Source organism: Gouania willdenowi, chromosome 12 (genome assembly GCF_900634775.1).
Source record: "Gouania willdenowi chromosome 12, fGouWil2.1, whole genome shotgun sequence".
Classification (NCBI taxonomy): domain Eukaryota; kingdom Metazoa; phylum Chordata; class Actinopteri; order Blenniiformes; family Gobiesocidae; genus Gouania; species Gouania willdenowi.
Window position 1 is genome coordinate 10671524 of NC_041055.1, and position 17374 is coordinate 10688897.

General features: G+C 38.9%; 1 protein-coding gene across 1 annotated transcript; it reads left to right on the plus strand.

Moving 5' to 3' along the window:
* The first annotated feature begins 1671 nt into the window (after positions 1–1671).
* On the plus strand, positions 1672–15024 carry LOC114473092 (potassium voltage-gated channel subfamily V member 2-like). Its single transcript, XM_028462490.1, has 9 exons — positions 1672–1809; positions 2992–3129; positions 4907–5085; positions 5160–5331; positions 6817–7008; positions 8295–8549; positions 9341–9457; positions 9548–9673; positions 14661–15024. Exons 1-9 carry the CDS (start codon positions 1672–1674, stop codon positions 14928–14930), a joined length of 1587 nt encoding a protein of 528 aa, XP_028318291.1. The 3' UTR covers positions 14931–15024.
* Positions 15025–17374: the final 2350 nt, after the last annotated feature.

Sequence of the window (17374 nt, forward strand, 5' to 3'; positions counted from 1 at the left end):
GACCAAGCAACACCCTGAGGTGCTCCCCTGAGCACTAAACCAAATAAAGTTCTGTGTGGTCTGAGCATAAAGATTAACTTAAAACTCCTTGCATTGGCTTTGCAGAGACACTGGAAACACGATGAGCAGCAGTGATGTTTGATACTTCAACAGGTTTAGTAATGAAAATGAACCCGTTGATGTAGAGAGGGAGTCGGGAAATACATTATGAAATTCAGTTTATTTGCACTTTTTCCCCCAGAATGATTCCTTTTTCACATGAAATCTTGGCAAAATCCTCATAGTGAATTAAAGTGGACAAGACATAGTGATTAAGCCTCACATTGATGGGTCAATATGGTGTGACGAGGCCCAATCTGTCACTTTATTTGAAGTGGGTCCATGACCAATGGTTCATAATCCCAACTGCTACCAGAGCATGGATTAATGTGCACCTTTCCAACTGCTGCACAAACATCCGGATTAAAGCTGAATGTCGGATGTGAAGGTCAGAAGAATAACAGTTTCTGAGCCCATGTGACTTCAGGGATCTCTGCGGGTGTTGAGAATTCATATTGGGAAAACAAAACCTCATGACTGGTCCAAGGTTCAGCCCCACTAATCAAAATCCAGTGAAATGCTTCACAACTATTAACACATTTGACAATTCAGTGATTTTTAATACATGCCTTTGGCTAATATTTACCATACATAACTTTCTAGGTGTTTGATACACGGAGGCTCCATCACACAGGTTCCAGGATCAAACTGTTTAATGCACATACCACAGCACACCTTCAGAGGTCTGGTGGAGTCCATGGCTTTAATGTTTTAGAGCAGCAATTCTCAAATGGTGGGTCGCGGAGAGCTGGTCAAAAACTGTTACTTGATGCTTCTCATGTTGGACTGGTCTTTTATTTTGAAAGAAACTTTTCTTTTGACAGTCATGTTTTGAAATGCATGTTACACAGGAAAATATTTAAAAAAAAAAAAAATTGTTTGTTTTCAACAACTATTTTTGAAAAACTAAATTTGGTTGGTTGAATTCTAAGAAATTAAAGTGGGTTGTGATTTAATGACCGTGGAAAATGTAAATGTAAATGTAAATGTAAATGTAAATGTAAATGTAAATGTAAGTCCCTAGTTTAGATAATTTTTCCCAGGATCTTCACCCTCTAAGGCAGGTGGTTGTATTATTGTGACTGCTTGCTGTGCAAATGACAAACTGTAAACCTTTAGTGTTTTGTCATAAAATAAGCTAATTAATAAACAATAATAAAAAAAAAATAATAACCATAAACAAACTCCTGAAATCATATTTTTTCTGTAGAAAAATCATGTCTGTTTGGTGAGCAGTGGTGAAACAGTTCACTGTCATATAAAGTGCTATTATTAAAGTCCAGATTGGTGAATTTATGATATTCTATCATTGTGAGGACAGAAAAACAGATGAGGGGCAGATGACGGAGAAGGATAATAGTATTTAAAACTTTAAGCAGCTGCACATCCTCTGTGAGCAGCATTAGATCAACACGCTCTCTCCCTACCTCATCACTGCCAGTGTGTGTTTTCTTACAAATATGAGTACTTAGAGTGCAGGGAATCAGCTGAGCTTTGCTGGGATGTCTTACTGTGCTGTTTAATATTTTTGGCTTTTTTTTTTTTTTTTCTTTTTCACTTTGGGGACCCAGCATGTTAAACCAGCTCAGAACCCGGAGCAGAAGCCTGTTCTCCAGCTACAAACCTGGAAACTGGACTCATGCTGTGAAAGACCCAGTGGACCCTGAGGATTTAATCAATGCTTTTGTTAAGCCCTGGAGTTCCATGCAGGTCAGATTCTTGTGTGTTTGTGTGTATGACAACCATAAATGCATTTAACTTTGTAAAATGATAGTGAGGGTATGTGCCATCACTAAAGGAAGGACAATACTGAAAACCATAAGATCATTGTGAAAGTTCTTGTCAGTTCAATATATATAGGGCCACATGCGTCGCCCTCAAATTAAATGCACAGTCACTCCATAAACCCACAAAAGGACAGCAAAAAATACAAAAACTGACAACTAAAATACCCCAATTTCTCCAAAAACCCACAAGAAAACAAAAATACACAAAATTAATTGACACACATACAAAACGACAACAAGAATGACTCCAAAAAACACATGATGACTAAAAAAACCTAAACAAAAAATATGCAAAGCAACTTTAAAGGTGCAGTCTGCAACTCTCATAAAAGTGACTTTTTGTCATATTTGCTGCAGCTATCACTATGTAAGGACAGCTTTACATCAAACTAGCAGTTTGCGTGAAAAAAACTGAGCAAAAAAAACCCAATCAGACCCAGGATTGTGTTTGATGGACTGTCTGACAGCTGTTGCTCACAGGCCCCGCCCCTTTCCCAGAGCTAGAGAGCCGTCTTTTTTACATTGTATGGTCTGGAGGAGTAGAAGATGGAATTAGCGACTTTCCTACTTTAAAGGTAATTACTGCTGCTTGATTTACATTATGTTTGATTTGTAATTGTTACACTAGAACTCTGTGGTGCATGTGTTGTTTGTGTGCGCGTAGCAGCTTCCGTGTAAGCTGCTGTAAGTGACACTGTGTTGTTGCTGCTGCTGCTCCTGAGGTGTGTGCACATTGAGAGAGAGAAGCGCTGTAGTAATATGATTTTAACAGAGCATGTTATATTACTGTGATGTTGCTGTCGGACTAACGTTAGCTTGTTAGTGCCTCTGAGGGAGGGACTTTGGAAAGTTTGGAGGCAGGGCAAGAGAGCAGCGGGGAGGGCGGGGGAGAGAGGGATCTGAGAGTTGCGGACTGCACCTTTAACACTCAAATCCAACCGTTCAAAAGCTTGATGTTAATGTGTGCATTATGTTAAAATGTAGTGTTTGAAATGTAGCGTTTGTATATAGAGCCTACAATATATTATTAATGAACATCCTGTTTTTTTAGGTTTTTCATGACTGTTTCACTCTCTGCTCTGATCTTCTCAATTTGGTTTTGAAGGACCTGGACCGAGACATTTATGATCTCTATGCTGAGTATGAAGACGAGGAGGTGGAGGATCATCTGCCTGTGTCGCCCTCCTGCCTCCTGCTCTCTCACACCAAACACTTTACCCTGAACATCAATGTAGGAGGAACGGTAACCGCCCCCACAGATTCTACTTGACCTCAACCAACTTTTACATTATTCCATCTACAGCAGATCTTTTTTTATAGCAGAAATCTAACAGAATTACACTCACATGATATTCAATCTATACATAGCTGAACTATAGACATCAGTTCATATTTTCATTGATGAATGTTGTTCATCATAAAATCTCAATCAAGAACACTGACATGTGAAGGAAATATCATCACCATCTGCTTTTTAAGGAGCCCCAAATATGACATGGTCATAATAAATGTGTTATTGTTGCTACAAATTAGCTATTATGTGCACATTAAACACTAATTCATGACCACAAATCAAGTTTAGCATAATGTGTGCATGAAATAGTAATTAATAATAGTAATATCTGGACAGATGGGTAGGCAAATTGAGCATACCCTCTCTAAGGACTAAGGTAGAGGCAGTAAAGCAGACATAGGCAACTGGCGGCCCGGGGCCCATGCGACCCTCGGTTCAATTTTGTGCAGCCCAACAAATAAATGCACAAAATGACTGAAAAACACACAACATTTAGGCCAAAAAGACAACTACTACATTTTTGTTTCAATTAAATAATAAAGTATACACAAAGTATAAAAATTTCTCCTTCAACACAAAAAACACAAATTGACTCCAAAACCACACAATGAGAAAAATAAAGGTACACAGAAATACAAAAATTATACAAGAAAACCAAAAACACAAATGACAAAAAAAAAAAAAATAATATTTTGACCTTCAAAACACACAAAACAACAACAACAAAAAAATACAACAGAATGAAATACAACATGACAAGAAAAATACACAAAAAGACTTAAAAAACACACAAGAAAACAACAACAATAACAAAAAAACACACAAAACGAAAAAAATATAGCAAATGACTCCAAAAACACATCATTACAAAAATAACAAGAATTTTTGACTCCCAAAACACACAACACAACAAAAACACAAACAAATAACAAAGAAACGCAAAATGACAACAGAAAAAGGTTGTTCTAAATAATAAGAAAAAGTCTGTGATAACTCACTAAATTAGAGCATCGGCGGTGCACTGTTTAAGGCAGAGTAAAGGTCCCTTAGGAGAGCTCTTCTTCTCTGCTTCATTGTCTACTACGAAAACCACAGAGTAGGAACTGTTGCCCCCTGCAGTCACAGATTGTTTTTATTCTCTTTTGGTGAAGAAAAAAGGTTTACATCGGCATCTTTAACTTTTCATGTTTATTTAGAGTAACCAAAAGCAGCACTAATTGGCATTCTGACCGAAAAAGCTGCTAAATGATCTAAAAAGCAGGATGAATGCTTCACTCCAATAGAAAACAATGGGATGTTTACAGGCAGAGGGGCCATCTGACATCATCAATCACATGATTTCAAGATGGCGAAACACAGGCTCTAAAACTGTAAAGTAAATGAATATCATGCATAATAATGTGCTTTGTTGGGCATAGATATATCTTCTAATGCTAACATTTTAAAGATTTTAGGCCTAACTTGTAAAAACAGTGGAGTATCACTTTAGTACTAATGATGCATGAAGTGTATTCTATTCACACTTATGATAATAGATATATGTTTGATTAGTTCACTAAAGCAGTATTCCTATTTCCATCATTTACTTACTGGTACCATGAATGTTATGTTTTTTTACGTTTTATGTTTTTCTTGAACGAGCCATGTTTGATCTGGCAAATGTGAGATCAAAAACAACAACCTTTATTTACCAGTGAAAGTTTCTTATTCTCTTTGGTTTTTCCAGCTGTACCACCTGCCTTTCACGTTAGCTCTCAGGTATCCAAAGACACGGATCGGCCGATTGGCCACATCCACAGACCATAACCGAAAGCTAGATCTGTGTGACGACTACATCGTCCACAACAACGAGTTCTTCTTCGACCGAGACCCGCAAATCTTCCACAACATCTTTAACTTCTACAAGTAAAATGAACCACAACAAATCCCAGTTTGACATTTTGGAAGGATTCTGAACCTTCTTTATTTTCCTCCTAAAGAACCGGAGTGCTGTGGATTAAAGACGAGCTGTGTCCTTGCAGCTTCCTGGAGGAGATCAACTACTGGGGCGTAAGAATCAAAAACAGCCAACGCTGCTGTCGCATCTCCTTCGAGGAGAGGCAGGACGAGCTCAATGAGCAGCTGAAGATACAAAAGCAGCTGTTGGCAGAGGTGAATCCACATTGTCTCTGTCAATGGATGAACCAATGGCTGCATCGAAGGTTAAATTAATAGATCAATGGATAGATGAATGGAATATTGAATGGATTGACATCACAGCATAGGGCAGGGGTCACCAACCGTTCTGAAACTGTGAGCTACTTCATAAGTACTGAATAGTCCAAAGGGCTCCTGGTTTTAAAAGCATTTCTTAAATACTAAACGTTCACGGCTTCACTTTAATTAGAGGGTAAGATAATACGGAAGGCTAGCAGTAACTTAAAAAGGTAGGACATGTTTAAATCTCACCTCGAGATACCACTCGTACCCTCAACGATACATCCTGAGACTTTTTAATACCGCAATATTTTGTTCCACGATAAATCGTCCAACCTTTTAAAAACAAGCTGTTTTTTGTTTTATGTGTTTTTTTTGTCTCTTAAAACTTTATGAACTTTGGGACTTTCTCGTTTTACCTATAAAACTGGTCTTCCTGTTAATGCTTATTGTTGTCTTTGCTCCTTTCCTTTCCCACTCACCTTCAATAGAGCTTACATGAGGCTCTAGTAAGGAGTTATCAGAAATGGCAAAAATGTCCAAATAAATTCTTTGAAATAAGGCTATAAGTAACCTAGTAAAAATATGCCAAAGTTTTTTTCAATCTTTGGTACAGCTTTACTTTAAAGCCAAAATGACTTTTGTATTAATGAAGGGCCATGATGAATGGCGTTAGTCATGCTTGGTATAAGTAGGGTGACAAGACGTCCCGGTTTAGCCGGGACAGTTCCGGTTTTCAGAGTTACGTCCCATGTCTCGGTCGACTTCCCCCAAATCATTTATTTGTCTCAGTTTTTCACAAGCTCAGTTCTTTTTGTCCCATTTAAATGGACATCTGGTCTGTTACCGCTGACGAAAAAGATCCTAAAAGCACATTCCACATGATCTTTGTAGACTGTGAGCTGTCAATCACAACAGTTGCCATAGTAGCGCTTGCAATATAAACCAAATAAAAAGCTCAAAAGTCTTCCACGCGTTTGCATCTCCATTCTGATTGGTCGATGGCATTGACAATATTATCCGTTCACTTCCTCTCCTGCTTTCTCCTTCAACATGCCAAAAAGAAAAACAAATTATTATTCAAAATATATATAAATTCCCACCCCTGTTACTGTCATAATTCATATCAGTGGTTGCTTCCTTTCACAAAGCAATTAACATAACAGATAAATAATTTACATGTGTATACACATAATTATGTATACACATATAAATATACAAAAAGATATGTTACCAACAATGGTAAGTACTTTAGTAGATCACAATCTATTGTCAAGCTCTTATATGTAACAGTTTTATTTATATATATATATACATATATATGTATATATACAGTATATATATATATATATATATATATATATATACTCATTTTTTTTGTCAATATAAATACAGTAGATCAATATATTTATTAACAATTGTGTATTCTCCTTCTTTTAGGTGGAAAGTGAGGAGACTGAGGCTATGTTTTATGGAATGTTGTACAGTTCCTTGCGCAGAAGAATCTGGCACCTAATGGAGAAGCCCTTCTCCTCCATCCCTGCTAAGGTGATGGGAGTCGCCTCCTCCATGTTTGTGTTGGTGTCGCTTGTCGCCATGACACTCAACACGGTGGATGAGATGCAGTACAAGGTACATGCTGTACACAATCTGTACGCTGTAGCAGTAAAGAGGAGGCGTTCAGTGACGCATCTGCTTTCCCCAGAGGTAAAAGTAATCGAATACAGGTACTCGTGTTACTGTAATTGAGTTGCTTTTATGGGTACTTGTACTTTTTTTAGTATATTTCTAAATCAGTAATTTTACTTGTACTTAAGCGCAATTTAAAAGAAAATTTCTTGCATTTCCACACTCAACTGTTACTGAGTAAATTACAATTTTTGTGTTTTAAAATGATTAGCGGACATTGTGAAACTAGAAACCTGAAATGATAAGACAACAATCAAATGTATAACATCATAGCTGACTAACCAGATTAAACGTACTGCACCGCACCAAAACAGCATTTAATGGAGGTTATTTTCTCGGTTTGAGAGTTCATAAATGTAACTATTTAAAGCCTGATCTTTTTTTTTTTTTTTTGCATTGAATTCATTGTTGTTATTTTATTTTATTATTTAAAATAATTGTATTTGATGCAGATGTCTTTGTGGAAAATAGTTCCAATTGTGTGTGTGTGTTTTTTTTTTTTTTTTTACTTTATCTACACATGCTGTTGAAGGTCAACACTACAAGAAGTGCAATCTTTTAAAGACAGCAATATGTTTTTTTTTTTTTATTGCAATTAAATAAATCAATTTATTTGATTGCATAATTGTGACCATCACCAGCCCTCCCTAAGGAAGTGTAAGAAACACTTTATTATAGGGAGGATATAAAAAGAGAGGACGGTGTTGCACCTGGGTGAGGAGAAAAGGAACAGGGAGTCAGGGTAGGAAAATGGACAGTTACATCTAGGTGGGGGGAAGGGAACATGGAAGAGGGAGTCGGAAATTGAAAGAGTGGGGAAGAGTTGACTGTTTTAAAGTGAGAGTGAGATGTGATATTATAGTTGTGCATATCGTGCTTATTGTGTTGTGTAATCTGTTCAGCCAGTCTGGTGGCATGTGTGAAGCTTAGGTATAATGGTGGGAAGTAGTGAGTGGTAATACCTAAAACTGTTATTTGGGATCAACGTGTCTAAGATTAAACCCAGTACGAGTTTATCCCACTGCCCAAGGCATAGAAGAGTGAATGGAAAAGGTATATTGAGTAATGAGTAGCTAGTTAACATATAGCAAAGATTGTCCATTGGAGATTTTATAGTAATCAAGACATTTTTTGAATTTCCCTCCTAGTGGCTGGTCAGGAATAAACAGGGGTTTAGTTACGAGGATAAATCTGTACTCTTTACACCTCTGGTGTTCTCTATGTCCCAGACTGCATCAGGGCAGCTCAGCGGCAGGTTCTATGGAGAGTATGTGGAGACGTTCTGCATTGCTTTCTTCACCATGGAGTATCTACTGCGCCTGGTTTCTACCCCAGACCTGAAGTTGTTTGGGCGCAGTGTGCTGAACACGGTGGACCTGATCGCCATCCTGCCACATTATCTACAGATGATCCTAGAGTGCTTTGAGGATGAGGACCTTCATCCATCTCCTGGGGATATTGAGACTGTGGGACGTGTTGGAAAGGTCTAGACACTTATTTATTCATTTATTTATTTGTTTACACAGACTATATGAAAGTATAAATATAAATTTAGATCAATCAAACATTTATAACATAACTTTGCTGGTAGACCACTGAAGCTACCTCACCAATTCCATCTACAATTAAGCAATTTACATACAGTATACACAGTATAGATGAATATAAAAAAAATAAACTTTTCCAAAAATGTACATCTGTAAATGTTTTTTAAAGGACTTCAAAGTGGATATACTCTGAGGTAAATAGTTTCAAAGTGATGGGCCTCTATATTTCATAGTCTGCTGGTTCTGCAATACGGCAGAAGAAAATCCCTGCAATGCCTTGTTGAATAATTGTGAAAATCGGAAGAATATTGAAAGAAATTACAAATCTTGACTCCATCGATTAGCAAATTCACATTATTTTGACTGAGGCTAAGGTTTTTTTGTGCTAAAAATCATGAAGCTTGTTTAAACCATTTGGATAAATTAGATAATTCATCATTCTCTTATCAAACAGTCCAAATTTTCGTGAGATAATAAGACGTGTCATCAGCAAACATAAGAGGCAAAGCAATTTCACGAACATTTTTCAAATCATTAATGTAAATAATGAACAAAAGAGGTCCTAGAATTGAGCCCTGAGAGACTCCACAAACTAGCTGAGCTCTCTTTGAGTTATGTTATGAATGCATACATATTGTTCACTCTCATAATAAACAAAACACCAAGCTTCAAATGTTTTTTTTTTTTTTATTCTTTAGGTGTTTAGCTGTTTTTTTTGTTTCTTATAGGTGGGCCAGGTTCTGCGGATCATGCGTCTGATGAGGATCTTCAGGATCTTGAAGTTGGCTCGTCACTCCACTGGTCTGAGAGCCTTCGGCTTCACCCTGAGACAGTGTTACCAGCAGGTCAGACTGTAGCAGTAGATTAGTCACATCATGAGTGGGACGTAGACAGACACTGAAACAGCAGGTGTGTGTGTGTGTGTGTGTGTGTAGGTGGGCTGCTTGTTGCTGTTCATTGGAATGGGGATCTTCATGTTCTCAGCCATGGTGTACACCGTAGAGCACGACGTGCACAACACCAACTTCACTTCCATACCACAAGCATGGTGGTGGGCTGCTGTGAGTACATTATAACATTAATATTGGTAAATACATATGTATCTGTTTTGTATTCATGTCCAAGTAAAAGTTTATATTGATATTTCCATGCAGGCATTATCATCAGGCTACTACTACTACTACTACCAAAACCTGCTGATTATGATAATATACAGTGGAGCATAAAAGTATTTATTCAGCCACCAAATGTGCAAGTTGTCCCACTTAAAAAGATGAGAGAGGCCTGTAATTTTCATCATAAATATACCTCAACTATGAGAGAAAAAATGAAAAAAAAAATCAAGAAAATCACATTGTAGGATTTTTAATAAATTTATTGGTAAATCCCTCTGTAAAATAAATATTTGGTCACCTACAAACAAGCCAGATTTGTGTCTCTCACAGACCTGTAACTTCTTCTTTAAGAGGCTCCTCTGTCCTCCACTCGTTACCTGTATTAATGGCACCTGTTTGAACTGGTTACCAGTATAAAAGACACCTGTCCACAACCTCAGACAGTCACACTCCAAACTCTACTATGGCCAACACCAAAGAGCTGTCAAAGGACACCAGAAACACAATAGTAGACCTGCACCAGGCTGGGAAGACTGGGCCGGTCCTGGCGGGGGTCTTCTTTTTTTTTTTTTTTTTTTTCTTCTGGGGCGGGTGGCGCGTGCCGCGCCCTTGCATACCTTCTGGTGCGGCCCCTGCTTGGGCAGTCCCCCGTGAGGCAGAGTGTCGGGGTTAAATTAGGGGGCCACATCCCGGCGGGGCAGTCTGGCTTGGCCTCTGGAGGGGGCCCTGGCTTTAAAGAACTGAAGCTCGTGGCGCGGGCGGCATCAGCATCTGGGGCGCCCGGGGGGGCTAGGTTGGGGTGCCTGGGGACCGGCGGGGGGACTCCCAGCGGCCCCCTGGTGCCTTATGCGGCTTGGGGTGTGGTCGTTCGCCCTGGGCGGGCTGCTCCTGGTGCTGCATCCATTCCGGGTCCTCCTGGCCTGGGGTCGGGTCCTTGCTGGCTCTGGGCTCACCGGCGGGGGCCCGCCGGCTGCCCGTTCGGCGTGGCTCTGGTCGTCTGCTGGGCGTGGGCTTTGGCTCCTCCGCTGGGGTCTCGGGCGGGGGGCTCTCTGGGCCCTCCCCTCGGGGGGCTGGGCGCGGGGGTGTGGGTGGTGGTGGGGGGGTGGGGGGCTGGGGGGCCTGGGGGTTGGGGGTTGGAGTCGGTGGCGTGGTGCGCTGGGTCCTTGGCTCCTTGGGGGCTTTTCGGGTGTGTATGGGGGGGGCAATGGCAGCCTCTCGGCTTGGGACCTTGGGGGCGTTCGGGGGGCTGCTTGGCCGTGGGGTGGTCGCCGGGGGCCCCTAGATCTCTCGCTCTTTCTGCTGGCCCGACTGCTTCTTCGGGCCCGGGGGCGGCTTATGGGTTTTGCAGTAGCGGCTCTGGGAATCACATTTGTCATGGACGCACTGGCCTCGGGCTGTGGGATAACACTCATACTGGGCTCAACCATAGACACGTTGTTCCCAAATACCTGTTTTATGTAACTTCCACTCACTTCCTCCTCTGCTCACAGCCACCATCATTATTCCTAAGCCGCACACTGGTCACCAGACTGGCTTGATAACACAACAATAAGCACAATATACACAACCACAATTTCACATCACATCACTTGAAACTTATTGATTATTCCCCATCCATTCGTTTTCCTATCTTGTATCCCTCCTCCCTGTTAACTCCCCCCCCCCACCCCCCTCACCCTGGTGTAACACTGCCCTCTCTCTTTTACATCCTCCCTTTAATAAAGTATTTACCCTTCCCTAGGGAGGGCTGGTGATGGTCACAATTATGCAATGAAATAAATTCATTTATTTAATTGCAATAATAAAATATGCATTGCTGTTAAAAGATTGCACTTCTTGTAGTGTTAACCTTCAACAGCATGTGCAAACAAGGTGAAAAAAAAAAAAAAAAAAAAAAGGCTGGGAAGACTGAATCTGTAATAGGTAAACAGCTTGGTGTGAAGAAATCAACTGTAGGAGCAATTATTAGAAAATGGAAGACATACAAGACCACTGATAATCTCCCTCAATCTGGGGCTCCACACAAGATCTCACCCTGTGGGGTCAAAATGATCACAAGAACAGTGAGCAAAAATCCCAGAACCACACGGGGGGACCTAGTGAATAACCTGCAGAGAGCTGGGACCAAAGTAACAAAGGCTACCATCAGTAACACACTACGCCACCAGGGATTCAAATCCTGCAGTGCCAGACGTGTCCTCCTGCTTAAACCAGTACATGTCCAGACCTGTCTGAAGTTTGCTAGAGAGCATTTGGATGATCCAGAAGAGGATTGGGTGAATGTCATATGGTCAGATGAAACCAAAATAGAACTTTTTGGTAAAAATTCAACTTTGTGTTTGTGTTTGGAGGAGAAAGAACACCATACCTACTGTAAAGCATGGAGGTGGTAACATCATGCTTTGGGGCTGTTTCTCTGCAAAGGGACCAAGACGACTGATCTGTGTAAAGGAAAGAATGAATGGGCCATGTATCGTGAGATTTTGAGTGAAAACCTCCTTCCATCAGCAAGGGCATTGAAGATAAAACATGGCTGAGTCTTTCAGCACGACAATGATCCCAAACACACCACCCGGGCAACAAAAGAGTGGCTTCGTAAGAAGCATTTCAAGGTCCTGGAGTGACCTAGCCAGTCTCAAGATCTCAATCCCATAGAAAATCTTTGGAGGGAGTTGAAAGTCTGTGTTACCTAGCGACAGCCCCAAAACATCACTGCTCTAGAGGAGATCTGCATGGAGGAATGGGCCAAAATACCAGCAACAGTGTGTGAAAACCTTGTGAAGACTTACAGAAAACGTTTGATCTCTGTCAAAAGGTACATTACAAAGTATTGAGATTAACTTTTGTTATTGACTGAATACATATTTTCCACCATACTTCACCATAATTCATTAAAAATCTTACAATGTGATTTTCTGGATTTTTTTCCTCATTTTGTCTCTCATAGTTGAGGTATAGCTATGATGAAAATTACAGGTCTCATCTTTTTAAGTGAGAGAACTTGCACAATTGGTGGCTGACTAAATACTTTTATTCCCCACTGTACAAAAGAATAGAATGCTTTTTGCTTTAGAAGTTCCCACTTGTCATAATTCATAGCTAATATTTAGCTATTGATTTAAATCATAGCTAATATTTAGCTATCAGTGGGGAAATCTGAGAATGGGTCACTGCATTGACTCCACCCTTTTATATCATTGCCCTGCTTTAACATACCTGTCAAGAATCCCGTTTTAGCCGGGAAACTCCCGTATTTTACCCCTCTTTCCCGCCATCTTCCCGTATTATTATTTTCCCGTAATAATCCCGTATTTTAATGTAATAATTAAAAGATGCCTTACTAAACTGAACGCCGTCACTAGCATCGTAAGAACTTCCACCTGAAATGGCCTGAGTGGCAGTTCTCGCGAGATTAGTGCCGACAGCGGAAACAAACCCGGAAACAACTCAGAAAAGAGATGAATGAAGACGTTCTGGCGAAAAAAACAAAGAACTCGTGTAAATACCTTAGTAAATGGGACAGAAAGTTTACCTTCCTAAAGAGGAGCAGTTATACGTTCTGTTTGATAAGTAATAGAGATTTTAACATCTACCACAGTGGAAGGAACCACGTAAGTCACCATGAAAAATCAGCCAATCACAAGCTCCACAAATATACACTGCTTTAAAAAAGTGTTAAGCAATGTAAAGTCTGTAATAAATGTGTCTAATAAGTCATTAGTGAATACCAGAGAACCACATGAGTGAGCATGAGAAATTATAAGAAAATATATAATAAAAATAAAATGTTAATGTCTAACTTAAAGACAAACAATGTAAAATTAACAGTAAATATTCAACGTGTTGACTTGTATATAAACTGTAAGTATATTAAATAAACACATGTGCTTCATATACACATTTATGTTTTTATTTAGGCTATTTTATGATTTAGGAATTAGAGCTGGGCGATATATCGAGATCAAGATGTATCGAGTTTTCTATTTTGGCGAAATAGAAAACTACAAGATTGCGTATATCAATATATATATGTATATATATATATATATATATATATATATATATATATATATATTATAGCTTATTTGTATCAAAGTACTAGTTTTAGGAGTTGCTGCTTTTACTTCTCAGAACAACATGTAAAGCTCAGTTAGATGATTAATGAGTGCGTCCTAACCCAGACCTTCCTCACTTACACGTGCTGTCCCTTACAGGTGAAAAAGCCAAAAGTAGCACATAGCTATTTTAGATTTCTTGTACACCTATAGCTATCTTAAAATATAAGGGATACTGGAGCTTGGTTGGGGGGGTGTGCCGGCTCGTAGCGGGCGCCTGAAAATTTCCCTTTTTTTCAAATCCAAAACTTGACAGGTATGCTTTTATAAAGAAAGTAGTTAACGAGTTAGTAACTTATGTTTATTCATGCTGTAGTTCATGCTTTTGTAAAGCTATATCCTTTATTTCCGTTGTGTCTCCACAAAGCAGTTCTTATACGGAAACATCAAAGATTAGAAAAAGCATTATAATCAATATTGGAAAAATACATGATAATATTGATACGTGTCAAATTAAAGGCATGGGGGTCAAATCTGGCACTTGAGAGCATTCAATGTAGCCCGCAGGAAAAAGTGAAATAACAGATGAGAATACATCGATCATATTGTATATTATATATATATATATCATTTATTGTTTTTATTCTCATTGTCTTACATACTTTACAAAGTATTTATAGGTGAAAGTGCAAACTAGGGCACATAATAAACATTGAAATTAGTAATTTTCCTGCCTAAAATCTGAGGCCAACTAAAATGTTTTACACTCCTTACTTAAAAATTCAAATATCTGCCTTGTCCTTTACCAGGTTTGGGTAAAAAGTCTTAATTATTCAGTCCCAGGCACATACTATATGTGCGTCTCATCCACTCTTCAGGTCAGTATCTCCACAGTGGGCTACGGCGACATGCTGCCTGAAACCAACCTTGGTCGAGTCTTCGCATTCGCCTGCATCGCCTTCGGCATCATCCTTAACGGCATGCCCATATCCGTCCTCTACAACAAGTTCTCCGACTACTACACCAAGCTCAAGTCCCACGAGTACACGGCCGTCAGCAGGGCCCGCGGAAAGCTGCAGTTTGCCAGGAGGGCGGCCAAGAAGTTCACAGACTACTATGACGATGTCGCTCTGCCAAAAGAACAGTGAAGGACTCAAATGTAGAGATAGACTGGGACACTTCAGACATTTTTAAAGCTATCACTATCCTCATGTGTCAGTGCAGTCTTCACACCCATGGACACTCCTGAGCACCTTTCTTTGACATCTTTCGATGAGATCTCTAAACAGGAAAGCAAACATTGTAGCGTACAGTATGACTTGTGAGGGTGTACTTCTCTGCTGAGTTGGGGGCAATTACATTTTTAAATTACAATTGCGTCTTCAATTATTCATGTTCATTTACAACTAAATTACGATTATGTTGACAAGCATTTTTTCCCCATTACAAATAAAATTACAATTATTATTTTCCCCCTAAAAAGTCAATTACAATTACATTCTCAATTACTAAAGTTCAATTACAATGACTAATTATTTAATAAATAACCCCATAAAACGTATCCTTCCTCTTGTTTTCTGTTAGCATCTCTTATGATAACAGGTCTGTTTGATCCATGTTTTAAAATACACTAAAAAATGGTGACTTTGTCCGTGTACCCCGAATGGTAAAATGATCCTCAAGACAATTGACAGGTAAACTTGGTATGAAATATATTTTAATAATTGTTAACTGTGTATGTTTAAGCCATAGAACTATAACATGGTTCCACAGGTTTGCGTTTAATTAAAGTGTAAATGACAGTTTTTATAGAATTTCCATGTTAATTACCATTACAAAGCCAATTATCTGAATCTCAAATACGGTTACATGAATCATTGTGTAAACTACCAAATAATCCACTGTTAGATATCTCAAATTCACCAATTTAATGAAACTCTACAATATGTTTAGGGGCTTGCAGTTTCCCCATTGTTTATATCACTATAATGCAGTCGTTTTTATTTGAAAATTGTGGAAAGAACTTTGAATTTTTCCACAAATCTTACAAACAATTCCACAAAATTCCTCTAAATTACACAAACATTTGTTACTAAATCAATATCAAAAATCAAAGAGTGTTTGAGATGGAAAAAGGTCCAACCTGGATGTTCACTCCTCCTTTCTTTAATCATATATGCTATATATGCCAAAGCTCGCTCTCTCTAAAGCTCACATATAATCCAGGATTGAAAAGAATGACAACAGGATAAAAATAAATCATAAGTCAAACCCACAACATCTGGACGATGGACAACTCACGTGTCACTCTCATAAATAACAGCCCAGTGTCTTCTTATATATTGTGATTGAAAAGAATGGTAACAATCTGTGGCAGCTTAGAGCGTTCTATGATCAGCGTCTCTGTTGGGATCTGTGAACCAGATTAATGTCAGACGGATCAAACTTGGCCTGTTGTATGTTTGAAGGCCTTTATTCAAGATAATCTGAGGTGAATGGATATTCAGATTAACATTTCATGGTAATACATGCTACGCTAAAGGCTGCGCAATGGGACGTGCTAATTTAATCCTTTAGGTATATTTGAAACCTTTATTTTATCTTTTTACAAAAAGAGTAAAAGATGTGACCAAAAATTGTAAATATTGAACAAAAGAACAGTTCCACGTGACGTCTGAAGCAACATTTTAGTGAGTCCAGTATAAAAGACTGAGTGTTGAAATTTGTTTCCAGGCTGTTGCAAAGAGTTAAAGGCAAGAAGTGGTTTATAAACCCCACAAACAGAATGCAACTGCATGTGACAAAAAGATCTTGATTTAATTTCACCTTCATTTTTATGAAACTGGTTGTTAGATTTAGAGGCAAGCTGTTGCATTAGAGGGAAGTGATTAATAAATTCCTTCCATGGTGGATTTTCTCATTCTGATCACACTTGTGGATCCATTTGGTTTTCTAATGAGGAAGATTTGGCAAGCACACTACATCAAAGCATCGTAAAGAGGAGATCAGTCTGAGATGTGATAAGATTCACTCTGATTGGTGTAGAAACAACAGACAGTTCACCACCATTATTTGAATGCAGGTTTGCAATAGGAGAACCAGAGTGAGAGTGGTGGAAGCTGCACTTTGAGGAGTATTAACTTACACATTATACATTATGAGCAGTGACATGTCGTGAGCACTAGGGTGGGGTAGGCAGGGCGTTCCAAATCGAGACCACCAATGTCAACACCAATGACAATTTCGTATGTTTCTGCTGGCAAGTGTTAATTCAATTCAATTCAACTTTATTTGTATAGCGCAATTCACAATAAAGTCATCTCAATGCGCTTATCAAAATATAAAATTCATAATAAGAAAGAAAAAAACCCAACAAGTATTGAACAAGTATTTAGCCATCTAACAAAATCAACATTGTAAAACATCATTAAAGAAACATAAATAATTATTTAATATAGCCTCCATACTCTCCCAACAAGATATATCTCATAATATGGCAGCGCATCCGTTGTTTGTGTTGGAAACACAGAAACATGGAGAAAATGACAACAACAACAACTCAGAACAGCCTGAGGAGCATCCACAAAGCCAA

Bases quoted from the DNA above. Each gene is read 5' to 3' on its own strand.
- LOC114473092 (XM_028462490.1), top strand. From the start codon at position 1,672: ATGTTAAACCAGCTCAGAACCCGGAGCAGAAGCCTGTTCTCCAGCTAC. The intron at 8,550-9,340 runs GTCTAGACACTT...TGTTTCTTATAG, and splicing joins CTGTGGGACGTGTTGGAAAG to GTGGGCCAGGTTCTGCGGAT. The intron at 9,458-9,547 runs GTCAGACTGTAG...GTGTGTGTGTAG, and splicing joins TGAGACAGTGTTACCAGCAG to GTGGGCTGCTTGTTGCTGTT.